General features: G+C 37.3%; 1 protein-coding gene across 4 annotated transcripts in view; it reads left to right on the forward strand.

Moving 5' to 3' along the window:
- TLK1 (tousled like kinase 1) overlaps positions 1 to 20,828 on the forward strand; it is a 161,161-nt gene that overhangs the window by 131,645 nt on the left and 8,688 nt on the right. For all 4 annotated transcript variants that reach the window (XM_032293002.1, XM_032293003.1, XM_032293005.1 and 1 more), the window contains 6 exons: positions 5,735 to 5,832; positions 9,201 to 9,282; positions 13,601 to 13,692; positions 13,775 to 13,864; positions 14,016 to 14,185; positions 14,379 to 14,514. In XM_032293002.1, the coding sequence (XP_032148893.1) occupies positions 5,735 to 5,832; positions 9,201 to 9,282; positions 13,601 to 13,692; positions 13,775 to 13,864; positions 14,016 to 14,185; positions 14,379 to 14,514 (668 nt within the window). The remainder of the gene's footprint in view (positions 1 to 5,734; positions 5,833 to 9,200; positions 9,283 to 13,600; positions 13,693 to 13,774; positions 13,865 to 14,015; positions 14,186 to 14,378; positions 14,515 to 20,828) is intronic.

Below are 20,828 nucleotides of genomic sequence, written 5' to 3' on the forward strand. Positions count from 1 at the left end.
CCACACACACCCAGAAAAAACAGGAAATGAAGTGTGTAGAGAGAAAAACATTGAGTAAAGATACTAATATAATGAAGTTAGTTGAACATACCTAAGGTGATACAGCATGCTCTCATCAGTAATAAACCGCTTTAGTGATTGGGGATGAGAGTGGAGGGAACGTTTATATAATTAGGAAAGAAAGCCCCCAATATCTGATGATTTTTGTCTCTTCTCATTCTTCTACCCTTCTCCCCAATCTACACAATTATTCTCAAGCAGAAATATGATTATGGTGCAATAGTTTCAAAATTCAGACCTGCTTTTTCTAGGTAGTTATTTTGGTTGGTTTGTTGGCTGGCTAGCTGGCTTTTATTTTCATTGGTTCATATCTCACATATTTATATTTAGGATATGGGAAAGCATATAATATGGTGACATGATAAGGATAAATTTGAAATAAATTGGTTTTCTTCTTAAATTTTTTTTTTTTTTTTTTTGCACTGCTGTTTCTTTTAATTAGCGCCCTTTTTTTTCTTTCTTTTTTCTTTTTTTTTGGAGACAGACTCTGCTCTGTCGCCCAGACTGGACTGGAGTGCAGTGTGGAGTGCAGCCTGGGTTCAAGTGATTCTCCTGCCTCAGTCTCCCAAGTAGCTGGGACTATAGGCAGCTGCCACCATGCCTGGCTGATTTTTGTGTTTTTAATAGAGATGGGTTTTCACTATGTTGGCCAGGCTGGTCTTGGACTCCTGACCTCGTGATCTGCCCACCTTGGCCTTCCAAAGTGCTGGGAGTACAGATGTGAGCGACCGAGACCCGCTCTTAATTAGCTTTTAATAGTGATTTTTTTTTACTTTACCTTTTACTTTCCTGGTGGTAAACTTTTAGAATGGCATTATAAATAGATTGTGAAATTAAAATCGAATTTTTTTTAGGACTGAGAGAGTTAACTTTTAAGGGATTAATATTGTTCACATTACTGAAGTGAATTTGGTGTTAAACTTTTTATTTTTTCCTGAGACAAGGTCTCATTCTGTCATCCAGATTGGCTGGAGTGCAGTGGCGTGATCTTGGCTCACTGCAACCTCCATCTCCTGGGTTCGAGCGATTCTTATGCCTCAGCCTCCTGAGTAGCTGAGGTTACAGGTGAGCGCCAGCACGATCAGCTAATCTTTGTATTTTTAGTAGATATAGGGTTTCACCACCTGGCCAGGCTGGTCTCAAATTTCTGACTTCAGGCGATCTACCGGCCTCGGCCTCCCATGGTGCTGGGATGACAAGCGTGAGCCACTGTAATGGTGGCTCACTGGCTGGTGTTAAAACCTCATTCCGAACTGGTTTTCTTAAGTACTGTTGTTATGGTGCTGTTGAATAGACTGTTCCAAGCTGTATTCTTCTACCAACTCCCATAGGTTATAGGAAAGCTGAGGATAATATATCAAAGTACGTCATATTTTATCTTGGCTTTATGGGAAGGCAGTTCTTACAAATTGAGTTTTTTGGTAGAGAGAATATATCCCATATATTCAATAAGGATTTGCTAAATAATTTTAAACTAGCAAGTTTAATTTTTTCAGGAGATGTATTGGTTTTACATGTAAAAATATGTTTTATAACTTTTTAAGCCTTATAGTTTTAATGCCTACCATATTTTACCTTTTAATCATTGCCTTTTGAAAAATTGCCATTATGAAAAATGCTCCAAAATACTCCAGATTCACCTACCATTTTTTTTTTCTTTTTAAAAAACATCTTCCTCATGTAGGAACCACCTATCATTTTTAACCTGGAATTTTACAGAAATTCTGCATTGTTACAGCTTACATTTGGCTTATAGACTTGAGACAAAGGGATATTAAGTTGCCATAGGAGACTTTTAATACAAATAGAAAGCATTTCTATGCTGAAGATCTGGTGAGGGACAAAGTCTTTTAGTTAAGTTGCTGTGGGATTTATCATCCATAGACATTTAAAAATTTTTGACTGTTAGAAGGTAGTGTTTTTTGCAGGTACTTAAACAGTGAGACAATGTAGAGATCTGTTGTATACCCGTCTGACTTGGCTTTTTATGTGAGTGAGAGTATTAGATTTTATTTGAAAATACTGTTAAAATAGCTATAGTATGTAGTGTTAAACTGTCCCTTGTATTTTTGTTTGTTTGTTTAAACAGAAAAGACTCATGTCCTTTTATTGTGTATTTAATTGCTAATCCTACCTCTCCTTCTAATACAGTCTGTTCTTCTGTCTTTTCTTCATTGTAATAAACTGCTGAGTCCAGTTCATTTCTAGAAATGCTATTTGTCTGTTTGTTTCTTCTAGATTTTCTCTGCTTTCATTAACTGCTTAGAGTATGAATTCAAAACTGATACTTGGTATTCTTACTAAGCACAACTTAGCTGATTGGATTGTACCCTTTCAGTCTACTCATCTGGCCTTGTTTTGCTGAGTTTGAGGATTCCGTTCTGTGATGAGTTCAGATCAATTGTGAGCTCAGTTATCCTTTCTTTTCTGAACCCTTGGAAAAAGATTAATTCTGAGGATGGCCCAGAGGGTAATGTCAGTCTCAGGCAAGGAGAATGTAGCCTACTGGATAGATCTGTAGCAAAGATAAATTAGTTGTTCAGACTGTTGTACCTGGGCCAAACCAAAACTGCACCTTGCCCCATTCTCTGAGGACAAGGTGCTAGACAGTATTGCACTAGCATTTACCTACAAGTATGTGTGTTGGCCATAACAAAATACCTGACTAGGCACGTAAACAACAGACATTTATTCTGGAAGTCCAAGACAAGATCAGGCAGGATTCAGTTTTGGGTAAGGACTCTCTTGCTGGCTTGCAGATAGCTGCCCTCTCATTCTGTCCTCACATGGCCTTTTCTCTGTGCTCCTTGGTGGGGGGTAGAGGGACCATTTTTCTCATAATGCCACTAATCCCATCATGAAGGCTCCATAACCTAATCCAACCCTAAGTATCTCCCAAAAGCCTCATCTTCAAATGCTACCATATTAGGGAGTGAGGGCTTCAGTATAGGAATTTTGGGGGAGCACAGACATTCAGCCCATTACAATATATGTACTTTTTCTTATTGGAATTTTTAGAGTTTTTAGAGTAGCAGAGTTACCTTTCCCTCAGAAGTATGTCAGTTTGCTCGAAGTCCAAGATGTTGTGAAATAGTAAGTTACCAATGGAAGACAAATATATTTCACTGAGTATGGTGGATTTTTATCTATCTGTATGTAAGACATAGTTTCTTCCCTTGACATTTCTTTCTAAATACCCAGAATCCATCTTTTTTTTCTCTAGTGCTACTGACATTTTGTTTTTTTCCAGTAAACTTAACAATTCAAATGGATTGAAATTTGCTTGTGCTGTTTATTTTGTAAGATTTTTATGGGACATATTTCTCATATTTTTAGAGGCAAAATAAGTTTGCTTTAATTTGCTGATTCAGACATACATTTTATTTTCTTTAACAAGTATTTATTTTGTAATACTGATTACTACCATTGTATAGACATCTGAAGATTATAAGACAAATGTAATTATGTTCATCAACAACCTATTTGTATCTTGTAATACATATTTATGACTCAGAAAAATTTAATTTGTATAAATTCACTATTGAAATAATCTCCCTGTGCCACAATTTCAAATAAAAGTTAAAACAAGTATTTATTCTAATAGGCTTTTCACTTTTACCAGCCTAACAAATATTTAGTAGTTTCCTACATGTGTGACAGTCAAATTTTTTAAGCAGCAAACATTAGTAACAGGAAGGGAAAAAGTCATTGCTTTCTAGATTCTAGTGTAGATTAGAATTGAATCTAGATTCTAGATTTCTAATGTAAATCAGTTTAAATTCTTTCATACTCCACAGTAAATCTGTGGCCCATTTCTTATCTAATTTACATGGCTAAACTGTGATAACTAAGCCATGTTTTGAGTTTTTTGTCTCAAAGCTTTAACATTCACTTTCTGTTTTTATAATGAAATTTTGATTGTTGAATCGCCTAGGATATCACTTTACTTTTTATAATTAAAATTAAAAACATTTGTGACTGAAGCTATTAATGAGGAAATTTCAGTTAAATTAAGACAATCTGTGTAGTGTATCTATTTTAGAAAATCTCCCAAGAATTCTAGAAAGATTTATCTTCATTTGAATGTATTTTGAAATTTTCTTTTTGCTATGTAATATCTAATCTGCATTAAATATCCCTGTAACAAGTAGTGGTTGAATTTCATTTTAAAATAAAAATAACTTTAAGAGTAATGTGAAGTACAAACAGCATAATCTTTAGAGATTTAATTTGTTTTTTCTCATAATGCTTAAAATATTCCTCTGAATTTCTGTCTTAGGTACTGGTGTAATAAGCTTTATACCTCTATTATCTGTCTTTGAATGAAATGATCATATTTATTTATATTTTTAAAGTAAATTTCAGAGTTGTATTTTGAGGTAAAGAATTTTTTATATCAAAAGATAAGTTACTAAAAGAAAGCAAAGGAGCTGATGAAATATTTAAGTGCATTATTCAGAAAAAACTTCTATTCCACATGGTTTAGTGGGCATACATTAAGCCAAAGTGATCTGTATTTCTTTACTTCAAAATTATATACTAAAAATATTCTAAGCCAGGCATGGTGGCTCACACCCATAATCCCAACACTTTAGGAGGCTGAAGCAGGAGGACCATTTGAGCCCACGAGTTCAAGACCAGCCTGGGCAACATAGCGAGACCCTGTCTCTACAAAAAATTAGCTAGGTGTATTGGTGCATGCCTGTGGTCCTAGCTGCTTGGGAGACTGAGGCAGGAGGATCACTTGAGCCTGGGAGGTGGAGGCTGCAGTGAGCCGTGATCATCCCACTGTGCTCCAGCCTGAGTGACAGAGTGAAAAAAGAAATTGGGCTAGGAATTTTCACTGATATTTGGCACAGTCTTATCCATTTTTTAAGTAGTATTCAAATTTGTATTGACAAAGGGGTGTGTGTGTGTGTGTATGAGTGTATGACATGAGTGATATGTATGTTTATTTGTTTTGGTGGCTAGTCTAAAAGTTAGATATTTTAAGAGAAAAATGTATTTATCAAAATATTTATATTAAATGATTAAATTTCCATAGGATTTATTTACATCTGCTCTGATAACTCAGAGCAATCTAAATTTTTTGTTGTAATGTCTCTTGAGGATTGCAGTGGGATTTATTTGAGTGGCCTATCTCTCTCTCCCTCTCTCTTTCTCTCTCTCTCTCTGTGTGTGTGTGTGTGTGTGTGTGTGTGTGTGTGTGTGTGTATTTGTACTCCAAATGTTGTAAGGTATAGGAAGAATCATTCTGTTTTTTTCCTGTCTTCCTCTTTTTAGCTATTATAAAATATTTTCACTTTGTTTTCTACTAGTGAATTATTCCTTCTTAAAATTTGCATGGACTGGAAATAAAATTTTCAGCTCATTTTATGTCAGTTTCCAACTACCTTTCATATATACATTATAAAAATAGATTTCTTGTAGTACAGAATAAAACCCAGCATCTCATTAGGTATAGATTTTCATATGGAGGATGGTTTCTTGAAATAGGTTTTTGCCTTTTTCCATCTTTCGGGCATTGAAAAGAGCACTTTGGTCTTTTAACTCAGTGGTACTTTATAATATACTATTCTTCCCATCACTGTAAAAAATTGATGCATGGGTAAAACTATCTTTTTTATATCACAAATAAATTGAGCTTGTTATAGTCCCCTCTCTTCATTTTCAGGAAGAGGCAGAAATCCAGGCAGAACTTGAACGTTTGGAAAGAGTCAGAAATCTTCACATACGAGAGCTGAAAAGAATAAACAATGAAGATAATTCACAGTAAGTCGTTATTTGCATTTCACAGTTTTATATTATTAAAACTCCCTTTCCCCACCCCGCCCCTGTAGGGAGCATAAACAAAGTGTTTCCTTGTCGGGTTGTCTCATTATACTTAGAAAAGATCCAGAGTCCTTCTAATGGCTTGGAAGGCCTTTTATTATCTGGTCCCTGGCCATCTTCCTCACTTCTATCCTCAGAGAGCATTCCCATCTCAGTGGAGTTTTGTGCTTACCATTTCCTCTGCCTGGATGTTCCTCCTCTAAACACCTAATTGACTTAATACTTACCTCACTTCAGATGTTCATTAGAAAGGCCATTCTTAGACTACCCTATTTAAAATAGCAGTCCCTAGCCAGGCTCAGTTGTGCACACCTGTAGTTCCAGCTACTCAGGAGGCTAAGGTAGGAGGATTGCTCTGGCTCAGGAGTTCAAGACCAGCCTTGTCAATATAGTGAGATCCCCATTTCTTAAAAAAAAAAAAAAAGTTCCTGCCTCTTTGTTTCCTCTTTTAATATTGTTACCTTGCTTTATATTTTCAGAATGTTGATCACTATCTGGAATTGTAAATTTATTTTTTAGTTATTATTTGTCTCCTTCCACTAGAATGTAAGCTTCATGAGTGCAAGGACTTGGTTTTGTTCTTACTGCATCCATAGAGCCTAGACCAGTATTTGACATATGGCAGGCGCTTAATAAATATTTGAATACCAAAGTTAATGTTATAGTAGTGAAAGAGAAATTATTTCAACCAAAAGTATTTCAGTAAGCCATGTATCCCACATTATGCAAGAATTGGGAGAGAAATGGAAAAGTACAAGTTAAGTCTATTTTCTTAATCCCTGGTTGACAGAATGAGAGACATAGATAGTATATGTTAAAGCACTTGAAGAGAAAATATCTGTAGGCTTGTGGGAGCTTCATGAAAAGGATACATATTAAGCAAGATGTAGAAGTAGAAATTTAGCAAGGTACTACTTGGATTTAGTTGATGTAAAAGAGAGGAAAGGTTTCTGTTTATACTTCATCTTTAAGACTATTTATGTAGTTTAAAACTTCATGAGTTAATACGATGATCAGAATAGGAAGTGGCCAGTTTCTGTGTGAAATATGAAAATATTGCTTAGAAAGGCCTTCTTGTGATACCTGTGTATGTGTAATTCATAAATACACAGATCATTCCATTACGTGAAGGGAAAGAAATAATACGGACTAACCTAAATTCTGTCAAATCAGAATTCTAATGAAGGGAGGTGTAGTAGCTAAGGTCTGTAATTCTTGCACTTTGGGAGGTCAATGCGGGCAAATCACTTGAGCCCAAGAGTTGAAGATGAGCCTGAGTAATATGGTAAAACCCCATCTCTACAAAAAACACAAACTTAGCAGGGCAGGGTGGCATGCACCTGTAGTCCCAGCTACTTGGGGATTGAGGTGGGAGGATCGCTTGAGCCTGGGATATTGAGGCTGCCGTGAGCCTAGATTGCATTCCAGTCTGAGTGGCAAAATGAGACTTTGTTTCAAAAAAAAAAAAAAAGGTGAGGGGGCCAGGTGTGGTGGCTCACGCCTGTAATCCCACCACTCTGGGAGGCTGAGCTGGGTGGATCACTTGAGGTTAGGAATTCGAGACCAGCCTGGCCAACATGGTAAAACCCCATCTCTACTAAAAATAAACTAGCTGGGCATTGTGGCGGGCGCCTGTAATCCCAGCTACTAGAGAAGCTGACGCAGGAGAATTACGTGAACCCGGGAGGCGGAGGTTGCATTCCAGCCTGGGCAAAAAAAAAAAAAAAAAATCTAATAGAGCATATGGTACTAAATTATCTTAAGACTAACTGTTCCAAAAATTCCATTTCAAATTTTGTGAATCTGACTTAGATTGATGAAAATAAATTCAGTTGTTAAAGCTTTCCAGTGTGGCTTGAAACTGACGAGAAATTTCTTATATTTACAAGTTCAAGAAAAAGCTTAAATTATTAAATCTGTAGTCAATTGATCTTGAATAAAATACACTGTATTTGCATTGGGAATTATAAAGCTAACATTGATTTTTTTTTTTTTTGAAAGTGTACATTTTGCCGGGCGCGGTGGCTCACGCCTGTAATCCCAGCACTTTGGGAGGCCAAGGCGGGTGGATCACGAGGTCAAGAGATCGAGACCATCCTGGTCAACACAGTGAAACCCCCGTCTCTACTAAAACTACAAAAAATTAGCTGGGCATGGTGGTGCGTGCCTGTAATCCCAGCTACTCAGGAGGCTGAGGCAGGAGAATTGCCTGAACCTAGGAGGCGGAGGTTGCGGTGAGCCGAGATCGTGCCATTGCACTCCAGCCTGGGTAACAATAGTGAAACTCTGTCTCAAAAAAAAAAAAAAAGAAAGTGTATATTTTGGAACCATATTTTTCTGCTAAGCCCTGCCATTTATTAGCTGTTAAGCTTAAGCAAGTTACTTAACTTCTCCGAGCAGCAGTACCCTCATTTATAAAGTAGACATAGTTATAGGACCTACCTGATAAGGGTGGGTTAAAACTAAATGAGTTAATCTAGGTAAGATTGTAAAACACACAAATTGAATATCCCAGTTTTGGAAATCTGAAAAATGTAAACTCTAAAATCTGAACATTTTTGAGCACTGACATGACATTAAGAGGTCATGCACAAAGTAAATACTCATTGGAGCATTTCAGATTTTGGTTTTTCAGATTAGGGATGCTCAATGGGCAGGTATAATGCAGACATCCTAAAATCCAAAAAACAATCCAAAATCTGAAACACTTGTGGTTCCAGCTGTTTCAGTAAGGGATACTCAGCTTATATATGGCAAGTATAATAAATACTAAATAGTAATAGCAGTGGTATTGTCTATGAGTAATTTTTTTTTTTTAGTTTAAAAAAAATGTTTTTTAAAAATGGTCGTTAAAATTTTATTTTACAAAAGTCCAAAGACAGTCAAATTTAATGACGAAGGCCAGTTTATAATTATGTTTAATTATATGTCAATACTATAAAATCTTGATTAATTATAACTCCCCATACAAAATATTATTTTTCTCAGAGAAGTGGTTCCTGCTGAGTACCTAATGGATTTTATGAAGCTCTTGGCAATGCAGTAATTGTTAGGTCTTTGTGAGAGTGCTATAATTGGTCGTTGATCCTGAATAGTGAGCTATGAAAGTTAAGTTTTGTGAGCACCAAAGCCTTAATTAAGATGGGTGGTAGTCATGCAGGTAGACTGGTGGAGAATGAAAAGAAATTTTGAATGAAATTTGAAATTAGAAATAAATAGGAGTAGGGTAAGAGAGTAGAACTTTGATGTAGAAGGAACTTTTGTGTATGTGTTTTAACATGCCTGTTTCTTTTTTCCCCACCCTTAAGGTTCAAAGATCATCCAACATTAAACGAAAGATATTTATTACTTCATCTGCTTGGTAGAGGTGGCTTTAGTGAAGTATATAAGGTAATGTAAATTTTATTCTGTTCTTGACACTGATATAACAAGGATATAGGAGTATGTGGTTAAAAAGTACTTATCTTGGCTGGGCATGGTGGCTCACATATGTAACCCCAGGGCTTTGGGAGGTGGGAGGGTACCTAAGGCCAGGAGTTTGAGACCAGCCTGGGCAACATAGCGAGACCTCGTCTCTACTAAAAAAAGAAATCAGCCATGTGTGGTGACACATACATGTAGCCGCAGCTGCTCAGGAAGCTGAGGTGGGAGTATCATCGAGTACAGGAATTCAAAGCTACAATAAGGTATGATTGTACCACTGCATTCCAGTCTGGGTGACAGAGTGAGACCCTGTCTTAAAAAAAGAAGAGGTACTTGTTTTTTGTTGATTATCTGTCCTCATTACAAAAAAGGGTTTGATGTGGCTTATTGTTGTGTTACTTCCAGAATCTAAAGACTGTCCTTGCTGCCTGCACAGTCCCTGTGATATTTGATACCTGGTCACCATTAGCCAGTCCAATACAAAGAGTAACAACTATTTGAATCAAGATAGGCAGGTAGCCATTTAATACAGTACCTGTATAGAAAGATTATACCCCTTTAATTAAAAATGTGTCTGAAGTATTAACATGTCCTGAATTTATCCAAATTTCTACCTATTTCAAGGCTGTTTCTCAAATGCATATGTATAAATGTAGGCATTTTTACTCCCCGTATTCACTGTTTTATACCTTTATATATTTTTTTTACTTCACATCATGTCTTTTAGCCAAACCTTTAAATATTGTATTCCTAAGGTCTCCCTTAAGAAGGGTTTTATCCCGTCATTCATTAGGTTATCTATTTGGTTTCACTCTCAGGTAATATCTAGCCCACACTTTGTTTCTGAGCTTAATACCTCAAAGTGTGTTTGTATACATGACTTACCTCATGTGGGTGCTTCATGGGTACTGGAAACTCACATTTGAAATAGAAGTTATTTTCCTCTTCTCTAAAACACCTTCTAACACTGCTCCTGGCTTCAGTACATAGCATTGCCGTTCATCTCCATGGTTAGTCCCTCAGGTGAAAAACACAAATACCATCCTTTGTTCTTCCTTTTCCCTAATATATTATAAATCTGTGGTTCTTGTTATTATTAATGTCATTAAGTTCTCCAAAGTTCAGCAATGACCCTTTCCTTCCGTCTCTTAGCTCAAGGTTTCCTCTGGAACCTCAAAGCTAATTGTCTTCTTTTGGGCATTGCTTTTCTCAAGTCATTTTGTACACTGCAGCTAGAGTTAACTTTTTATAAAAGGTAACCTGGTCATCTCTCCTACTTAAAAGCCCCAGTAGGTTCCGATACCCTTTTAGGATGAAGTCCTAGTGGAGGGTACACACTCACCTTTAGTTTCTCTAAACATCTTGCTTCCCTGACCGCCTGCATCTTCTCAGATAGATTTTGTCTGCCTTTTATAAGATCTTTATAATACTTCATGCTTCGTTATATATTGGCATAGTTGGTTAAAAGCTTTGGTTCTGAAGCCAGACAGCTAGGTTTAAATCCTGACTGCTGCTTTCTAATTTTGTTAATTTGGACTTATTACTTAAATCTCTGACTCATCATCTTCTTCTGGGAGTAATAACAATACCTATATTGTAGGGTTGTTGCAGTGATCAACTGAGTTATCACAGGTAAATCACCTAGAACATCAGTGCTAAAATAAGCTGATAAAATTGTTATTATAAATCCTGCCTATTGGCTATGGCTCACACTTGTAATCCTAGCACTTCGGGAAGCCAAGGCAGACAGATTGCCTGATCTCAGAAGTTCGAGACCAGCCTGGGCAACATGGTGAAACCTTGTTTCTACTAAAAATGCAAAAAAAAAAAAATTGGCTGGGTGTGATGGCACATGGCCTGTAGTCCCAGCTATTCGGAGGCTGAGGCCATGATAATTGTATGAACCTGGGAGGCAGAGGTTGCAGTGAGCCAAGATTGCACTACTGCACTCCAGCCTGGGAGAGGGAGGGAGATACTTTCAAAAAAAGAAAAAAAGAAATCCTGCCTTTTGCACAAGACAAAGACTATGCCCTTTTGGTTTACTCAACACAACCGGGTTTCTTGTTCTGACTTGGAAAAATTCTGGGAATTTGGATTTAGAGAACTTCAGTTCTGTTATCAGTTCAACCATGCACCTTTTTTTGTTATTTTGTTAACTTAAATAAACATTACACATCAGAGGCCTCACCTTCCTCACTCATCAAAAGTGATCTTTGAGCTCTCTTCCAATTCCTGTTCCTCTGATTTTATTGATAGTTCATCCTTAAGCACTTAATGAAAGTAGGCTTATTATAAGGTAGAAAAGATTATCATGATAGTTCAGCTGGGATCTAAAAGTCACTGAAAGTGCTGTTAGTATTAGTGTGGCCTAAAAGTTGTTGAGCTTATGAACTTACCATGAGCCTTCATAACAGCCCTCTGCCACTGCCTGGTTGTATTTTAAGTAACTATTTTAGCCTCATAGGTAGGACTTTTGCAGAAGAGACTTTATCATAGAGATTATAAAGTGCAGATTGAGGCCCAGTGTCTTGAACTTTCTATATTGACCTAAATACTAGTGATATCTTTCTCTAAGCCCTTTAAAGCTCTTTCATGGTTGCCAGGTCTGTTGGAAAACAACCAGACAAAAAGCAGATTGTAAATCAAGACGTTAAGAGTTGTATCTTATACCAAGGTGGGAGATGTTGAATCAGTTGCTGAGTGATTGCCATATTAGCCTTGTAGAAAGGTATACTTCTACTCACCTGAAATCGGGAGGAAGATGTGTTATATGTAATTTATTATAAACAGTATACACTGATAATAACTTTTTATTGGTTATATACTTAATTTTTTCTTTAATTATCCTATTGGGTATATAGTTTCTTCTTCGATTATCCTTTATTATGATTGCCTTTGAATTTAATTCTTTATAGATTTGTTCTGCCTTGTCTGTTACAAAACTTATTTTTTTCAGGTTCTTTATACTTAACCCTTAATATGTAATTAGCTAATGTTTCTTGGTTTTACCATGTATTATTCTAAATACCTCATATGGTTTACCCCCATTTAATCCTTTCAGTAACCCTAACTTTATGAGACTGAGGCTCAGAGAGGGTATTAGCACAGAGTCACTCAGCTAATAGGTGCATCTGATTGCAAAGAGAATATTCCTAACAATTGCATGGTATATTATATCTGATCTCATACTTTTACAGTTTTGTACAAAAGTAGTCCCTTTACTGTTTTTCGCCTCCTGCTTATTTTTAGGTTAAATTGATGGGAGAGAATGGGAACTAGGGACCTTCTTTCTAATAAATAGGTACGCTTTTAAGCGAAAGGGGCACCTTTGTATAAATCACAGTGGAACAAAAATTATTAAATACCTCTTTAATGGCATTCAGTGTTTTTTAGAAAAACATTTATAAGTCATGTAAAGCCATAAAACACTAATAATTCTGCGTTTTTAATTTGAGAAATAGGCTGGTGATTTGAACAAATCAAGTGTAAATTCTTTTTGTGAGACAACCAGGGAAAAATTGAAGACAGGTTAGGTATTAGATGAGATTAAGGAATTACTACTGATATAGTTAGGTATGATAATGATATATGATTATTTTTATTTAAATATTGCTGAGTTTACTGGGGAAAATAATGTATTTGTTTTAATAATACTCTGGTTGGGGAGGGTGGGAAGCAAGGATAGTAGGGAATAGATGAAACAAGAATGGCAAAATATTGATAATTTTTGAAACCAGATGGTAGGGACATAAGGGCACATTATAGTAGTCTACTTTTGTATATGTTTGAACAGTTTTATAATAACCGTAGAATTTTTTTCAACAGTTGGAAAAAATAACTCTTAGGAACTTGTTAATTTTTCCAAAAAGTGAAAAGAAGGGGGTTTAGAGGAAAAGACAGACTTAAAAAGTTTGTTTTACCCAACCCACAAAAAAGTGATACAACCATCTATTTTCCTGGCTGCTTACTACCAATATAGAAGAATAAATCCATATTAAAAACAAATAATAGCTTTATTGTTTTATTCAATGTATTGGCATTTATAAAATTTAATGTGAAAATTCACATTAAGATTTTCTCTGATTTATTACCATGGAATTTCCGTCTTGCTTCTGATAATAAAAATGTCATTGAACTATATATAGTCTTAGTAGAGAAGATCACTAAAAATTTTAGGGTTTATCCTAATTCCATATTATTGCAAAAATTATCACCAAAATAAAAAATGCCTCTTCAGCTATTCAATTGGTCTTTCATCTGAACTGTTTTTGACTTGAAATCCTAGGCTTTTGACCTTTATGAACAAAGATATGCTGCTGTGAAGATACATCAGCTTAATAAAAGCTGGAGAGATGAGAAGAAAGAAAACTACCACAAGTAAATACTAATACTTTATGGTTTTTAAAAATTGAATATGTTTTGAATGATCATGGAGAGTTAATATACTGTCTTTCCGTAGACATGCCTGCAGAGAGTATAGAATACACAAAGAACTGGATCACCCCAGAATAGTTAAACTCTATGATTATTTCTCCTTGGATACAGATACGTAAGTGAATATTAAGGTTTAATTTTTAAGGAAAGATATGCTTGCTCTCTTTCGCCATCCTGTGTTGATGTTATAAATACTGTTTCCCCATTGTGATTCTGAATTCTTGGATAATACTTTTGTCTGATTTTTTTTCTCTTCTCTGGTGTAGGTTTTGTACAGTGTTAGAATACTGTGAAGGCAATGACTTGGATTTCTATCTGAAGCAACACAAGTTAATGTCAGAGAAGGAAGCTAGGTCTATTGTAATGCAGATTGTAAATGCACTAAGATATCTCAATGAGATCAAACCCCCTATTATACATTATGATCTTAAGCCAGGTAATTATGAAATTTGTCTAATATATTTTTAAGCTCGAGTATAGTTTTTAAAAGACATTCATTAAGTTATCTGAAAACATGCTTTTTGGTTTCGTTTTTAAAACATCAGTAGAATACTAGTAAAATTAAAAGTGATTAAAGTTACTGTTTTTCATATATGCATCATTAAAAGAATCTTATATTTTATTCTTAGGAAACATCCTTTTGGTAGATGGAACAGCATGTGGTGAAATCAAAATCACTGATTTTGGTCTGTCCAAGATTATGGATGATGATAGCTATGGTGTAGATGGAATGGATCTAACTTCCCAGGGGGCAGGCACTTACTGGTAAGTGTATTTCTAAAAACATCAGAATATCTAGATTAGTGCCCAGTGTTTTTATGAGAATTAAGTCTTTTATTTCCATGTAGCCATTAAGATTTACTGTAGTGGCCAGGTACCGTGGCTTATGCTTATAATCCCAGCACTTTGGGACGTCAGGGCGGGCAGATCACAAGTTCAAGAGATTGAGACCAGCCTGGCCACACATGGTGAAACCCAGCCTCTACTAAAAATACAAAAATTAAGCCGGGCGCGGTGGCTCAAGCCTGTAATCCCAGCACTTTGGGAGGCTGAGGCGGGTGGATCACAAGGTCAAGAGATCAAGACCATCCTGGTCAACATGGTGAAACCCCGTCTCTACTAAAACTACAAAAAATTAGCTGGGCATGGTGGCGCGTGCCTGTAATCCTGGCTACTCAGGAGGCTGAGGCAGGAGAATTGCCTGATCCCAGGAGGCGGAGGTTGCGGTGAGCCGAGATCACGCCATTGCACTCCAGCCTGGGTAACAAGAGCGAAACTCCGTCTCAAAAAAAAAAAAAAAAAAAAAAAATACAAAAATTAGCTGGGTGCGGTGGCACTTGCCTATAGTTCCAACTACTTGGGAGGCTGAAGCAGGAGAATTGCTTGAACCCAGGAGATGGAGGTTGCAGTGAGCCGAGATCACGCCACTGCACTCCAGCCTGGCAACAAAGCGACACTCAGTCTCAAAAAAAAAAAAAAAATACTGTGGTGAAGGTACTGATACTAAGCTCTCAGTTGAGAGGAAGACTACTGTGGTCTTTCCTCTTTTCTCATTTGTTCTTAACTGCAAATAATAGCATACTGGAGAGAGAATGACTTGGCATTAGCAAGTGACTTCAGTACCTGCCAGCCAAAAACTCCTAACAGGAAGAATTCATGGTTTTCTTCTACAATGTTAGGGTGATGTTTATCGTAAATATAAATACTTAGGTTAATATAATATTCTAACTATTGCAAGCAAAAACTAAGCATCAAGCCCTCTCTGGATTTTCGTTTTATTTTGAGATGGGCTTGCTTGCTCTGTCACCCAGGCAGTGGTGTGATCCTAGTTCACTGCAGCCTCAAACTCTTAGGCTCAAGCGATCCGCCCACCTAAGCCTCTTGAGTAACTGAGGCCGCAGGCACACACCACTATACCCAGCTAATTTTTAAACTTTTTGTAGAGACAAGGTTTTTTTTGTTGTTGTAGTTTCAGGGGATGTTTTTTCTTTTTGAAATGGAGTTTTACTCTTGTTGCCCAAGCTGGAATGCAGTGGCATGATCTCGGCTCACCCGCATGTACCACCATGCCTGGCTAGTTTTTTGTATTTTTAGTAGAGACAGAGTTTCACCATGTTGGCCAATCTGGTCTCAAACTCCTGACCTCACGTACTCTGCTCACCTTGGCCTCCCAAAGTGCTGGGATTACAGGCATGAGCCATTGTGTCTGGCTGAGAGAAGATCTTAACTTTTTGCCCAGTCTGGTCTTGAACTCCTGGTCTCAGGTAATCTGCCTTTGTCTCCTAAAGTGCTTGTGTTACAGGCATGAGCCACTGCACCTGGTTGGTTGTAGTTTTTGTGGAAGATTGACTTTCAAAAATCCCTTTTAAAGACTTGTTATGTATAGATTTGAATTTAGATATAGTCACAGATTCATAGACATAAATCTAAATGACTTATCATCCACTCAGTATACCTGTGTGTTCTCAAAAACTACTTCAGCGTCAATTTTCAAACTTGTTAAATTCACCAAAGTGAAGGACATAACTATAAAATTTCAAAACAAACTTAGTTCTTAGAGAAAATTAGTTTAGCAAAAAAGAATGACACTTTAATGGAAAGAAAGACAACTGCATTCAATTTAATTGAAATAGGATTGTGACTACAAACATAAATGTGACTTCAGGTTTTCCAGAACAGTCATCACACGGCCTGAGTACATCATTACACATGATGCCACTGGTCTGTATAGATTTCCCTTTTAATGAACAGGGATTAGTCATATTAGTGTATTCTTTTTTTTTTTTTTTTTTTTTTTTTTTTGAGGCGGAGTTTCGCTCTTGTTGCCCAGGCTGGAGTGCAATGGTGCGATCTCGGCTCACCGCAACCTCTGCCTCCTGGGTTCAGGCAATTCTCCTGCCTCAGCCTCCTGAGTAGCTGGGATTACAGGCACGTGCCACCATGCCCAGCTAATTTTTTGTATTTTTAGTAGAGACGGGGTTTCACCATGTTGACCAGGATGGTCTTGATCTCTTGACCTCGTGATCCACCCGCCTCGGCCTCCCAAAGTGCTGGGATTACAGGCTTGAGCCACCGCGCCCGGCAGTGTATTCTTTTAAAGCCATTTTCAAACTTCAAATTTAGCTTGTGGCATTTCCTAGGAACATGGTTAAGATAATGTCATGAATTTTTTTTCATATTTTAAGAAAATTATTCAAATTAGTAACCCCCTGAAAATCAATATTCTTAAAGTCTTTGGACTTTTTTAGCAAAAAGTCTCATTCTTTTTAACAACAAAATCTTATCCTAATAAAACCAACAAAAACAAAGCATCTTGGTAGAATCTTAGATTCCATGGAAGATAGCTTGAAAACTATGTTCTAAATAATAAATTTTTCTTCCTCTATAGGACATTCTCATTATTTGTTTCTTTCTCACTCTGGCTTCACTGGTATAGGGAAGGACAAGGAAATTTCCCTTTTACAGGTGGTCAAGGGACAAAGAACTTAGGTTTTAAGGGCAGTACAGGAAAGAGATACAGTAATGGCATTGTTATATAGGAACATGGGATGTATTTCTCATGGAAACCTGTGCTCCAAAACTTGGTTCGTTTCTAGAGTCATATTAGTTGTTTAGCTATGTACAGCTGACTTTGAATAACATGGGCTTGAAATGCATGGGTCCATCTTTATGTGGGGTTTTTTTTTTCCAATAAATACGTTGGAAAATTTTATGGAGATTTGCAACAATTTGAAAAATCTCACTGGTGAACCATGTAGCCTAGAAATGTTGAAAAAATTGGCTGGGCGCAGTGGCTCATGTCTGTAATCCCAGCACATTGGGAGACCAGGGCAGGTGGATCACTTGAGATCAGGAGTTTGAAACCAGCCTGGACAATATGGTAAAACTCTGTCTCTACTAAAAATGCAAAAATTAGCTGGGTGTGGTGGTGCATGCCTATAATCCCAGCTACTCAGAGGCTAAGGCAGGAGAATCACTCGAACCCAGAAGGTAGAGGTTGCAGTGAGCTGAGATCATGCCCCACTGCACTCCAACCTGGGTGACAGAGCAAGACTTTGTTTCAAAGAAAAAAGAAATATTGAAAAAATTAACAAAGTGATATGTCATGAAGGTGTGAAATACATGTAGATACTCACCTATTTTATCATTTACTGCCATAAATTTTACCCAAATCTATTATAAGAAGTTAAAATTTATCAAAACATGTATACAAATACAGACTGTACCTGGTGCTATTTGCAGTTGAGAGAAATGTGAACAAATATAAAGATGCTATATTAAATCATAACTTCATAAAATTAACTGTACCACACACTGTATACTGTAATAATTTTGTAGCCACATCTCGTTGCTGTTGTAAGGAGCTCAACTGTTTTGAGTATCTTTTTAAAACACTATAATGCTAATCTCCTCCACGTGAGCAATTCATCTCTCCAATAAAAGGCCTATTGCAGTAAAAAGTAATCTCATGATTCTCCAATATTTTTCATCATGTTTAGTGCAGTACCATTACCCTGGAATAACACCAGTAATGCTGGAAGTGCTTGCTCTCAAGGAGCAGAGAAAAATCATGACATTACCAAAAAAAAAGTTGAATTGCCTGATATGTACCATAGAGTGCGGTCTACAGCTGCAGTTGCCCACCATTCCAAGATAAATGAATTCAACAAAAAGATCATTGTTAAAAAAAAGAGATTTGTAAAGCTGTCACTGTGGCTATGTCAGAAAGCACAGAAACCTTGTACTTCTTGCAAAACATCCTTTTGTCTCTAATTGAAAATGCAGGCTGTGCATAGTGTCTCATGCCTGTAATCCAGCACTTTGGGAGGCTGAGGCAGGCAGATCGCTTGAGCCTGAGAGATGAACATCAGCCTGCGCAACATGGTGAAACCCCATCTCTATATAAAAGTACAAATATCAGCTAAATGTGGTGCCACGTGCCTGTAGTCCCAGCTACACAGGAGGCTGAGACAAGAGGCTCATCATTGCTTGAGCCTGGATGTGGAGATTGAAGTAAGCCCAGATTGCACTACAGCACTCTAGCCTGGGTGACAGAGGGAAAACCTGTCTCAAATGAAAAAGGACAAAGGAAATGCAGCTTTTTGGGTGCATGATACTCATAGACAAAGAGATTATATGACAATTTTAAAGCAAAAGGAAGGCAAAGGATCTACAACTGGAGAATTTCATGTCAGCAAAGGATGGTTTAATAATTTTAGGAAGAAGTTTGGTTTTAAAAATGTCAAGATAACAGGAGAAGCAGCTCCTGCCAACCAAGAGTTCCCAGATGCTATTAAGAAAATACTTCAGGAGAAAAGATAGCTGCCTGAACAGGTTTTTTTAAATGCAGACAGGAGTGCCCTATTCTGGAAGTAAAAATGCCACAAAGGACATTTTTTTGTAAGGAAGAGAAGTGAGCACCAGTGTTTGATGCAGGCAGGGACAGGCTAACTCTACTGTTTTATGCAAATGCAGTTGGGTTTATGATCAGGACTGCCTTTACCTATAAAGGTGCTAACTCTGGAGCCTCAAACAGAAAAGATAAACACCAGCTGCCTATACAACAAGGAAGCCTGGACAATGAGAACCAACCCTTTTTTGGGATTCGTTCCATCAGTGCTCTGTCCCTGAATTCAGGAAGCACCTCGCCAATAAGGGACCACCTTTTAAAGTCCTTTTGATACTGGACAATGCCCCTAGCCACCTGGGAGCCCATGAATTTAACACTGAAGATGTTGAAGCCATCTGCTTGTACCCAGACACAACAATATCTCTAATTCAGCCTCTAGATCAAAAGGTCTTAGGGACCTTTAAGGCTCATTATATACATGGTACTCTATGGAAAGGATTGTCAGTGCTATTAAAGAGAACCCCAATAGAGAGAACATCATGAAAGTGCGGAAGGATTACACCACTGAAGATGTCTTCATTGTTTTAGAAAAATCCATAAAAGCCATCAAGCCAGAAAGAGTAATATTCCTGCAAAAGAAAACCGTGTCCAGATGTTGCGTATGAGTTCACAGGAATTATGACAGAGGCAATCAAGGAAATCATGAAAGAGATTGTGGATATGGCAAAGAAGGTGGAGTGAAGGGTTTCAAGATACGGATCTTGGAGAAATTCAAGAGCTAATAGACACCCCTCCAGAGGAATTAAGATGACTTGATGGAGAGGACTGCTTCCAAACTGGTGCCAGATGATGAGATAGAAGTAGTAGAAGAGGCACTGCCAGAAAACAAGTTGACTTAGACAGTCTAGCAGAAGGATTCCTCCTAGTCAAGACATTCCTTTTGACTTCTATGACATGAGGCACTGAAACTAAAGCAAATGGTGGAAGAAGGATTGATACTATATAGAAATGTTTTCAGATAAATGGAAAAAAACAAATTGTATGTCTGTAAAGTTGCACTGAGCATGCCTGCCTCCCCTTCCATCTCTTCCCCCGTCACCCCTGAGACAGCAAAACTAACCCCTCCTCAGTCTACTCAACCTGAAGATGACAAGGATGAAAACATTTGTCATAATCCACTTTCACTTAATGAATAGTAATTTTCCCTTATGATTTTTCTTAATAGCAGTTTTTTTCTCTAGCTTATTATAAGAATATAGTGTTTAATACATACAATAAATTAAATACGTGTTAACTGTTCATGTTATCAGGAAGTCAACTTCTAGTCAACAGTGGGCTATTAGTAATTAACTTTTTAGCTTTTTAGGGAGAGTCAGAAGTTAGACAGTGGCCAGGCACAGTGGCTCACTTATGCCTCTAATCCCAGCAGGAAGACCATTTGAGCCCATGAGTTGGAAACCAACCTGGACAACCTGGTTGCCCAGAAGACAGACCCTGTCTGTACCAGTTTTTTTTTTTTTTTTTTTTTTTTTTAATTAGCCAGGCACTGTGGCATATGCCTGTGGTCCCAGCTAATAGAGAGGCTAAAATGGGAGAATCACTTGAGCCTGGGAGGTCGAGGCTGCCGTGAGCCGTGATCACAACACCGCACTCCAGTCTCGGCAACACAGCGAGACCAGGTCTCAAAAAAAAAGTCATACATGGGATTCTCAACTTCATGGGTCAGTGT

Source organism: Sapajus apella, unplaced genomic scaffold (assembly GCF_009761245.1).
Source record: "Sapajus apella isolate SASKATOON/1434 unplaced genomic scaffold, GSC_monkey_1.0 scaffold28, whole genome shotgun sequence".
Taxonomy (NCBI): Eukaryota; Metazoa; Chordata; class Mammalia; order Primates; family Cebidae; genus Sapajus; species Sapajus apella.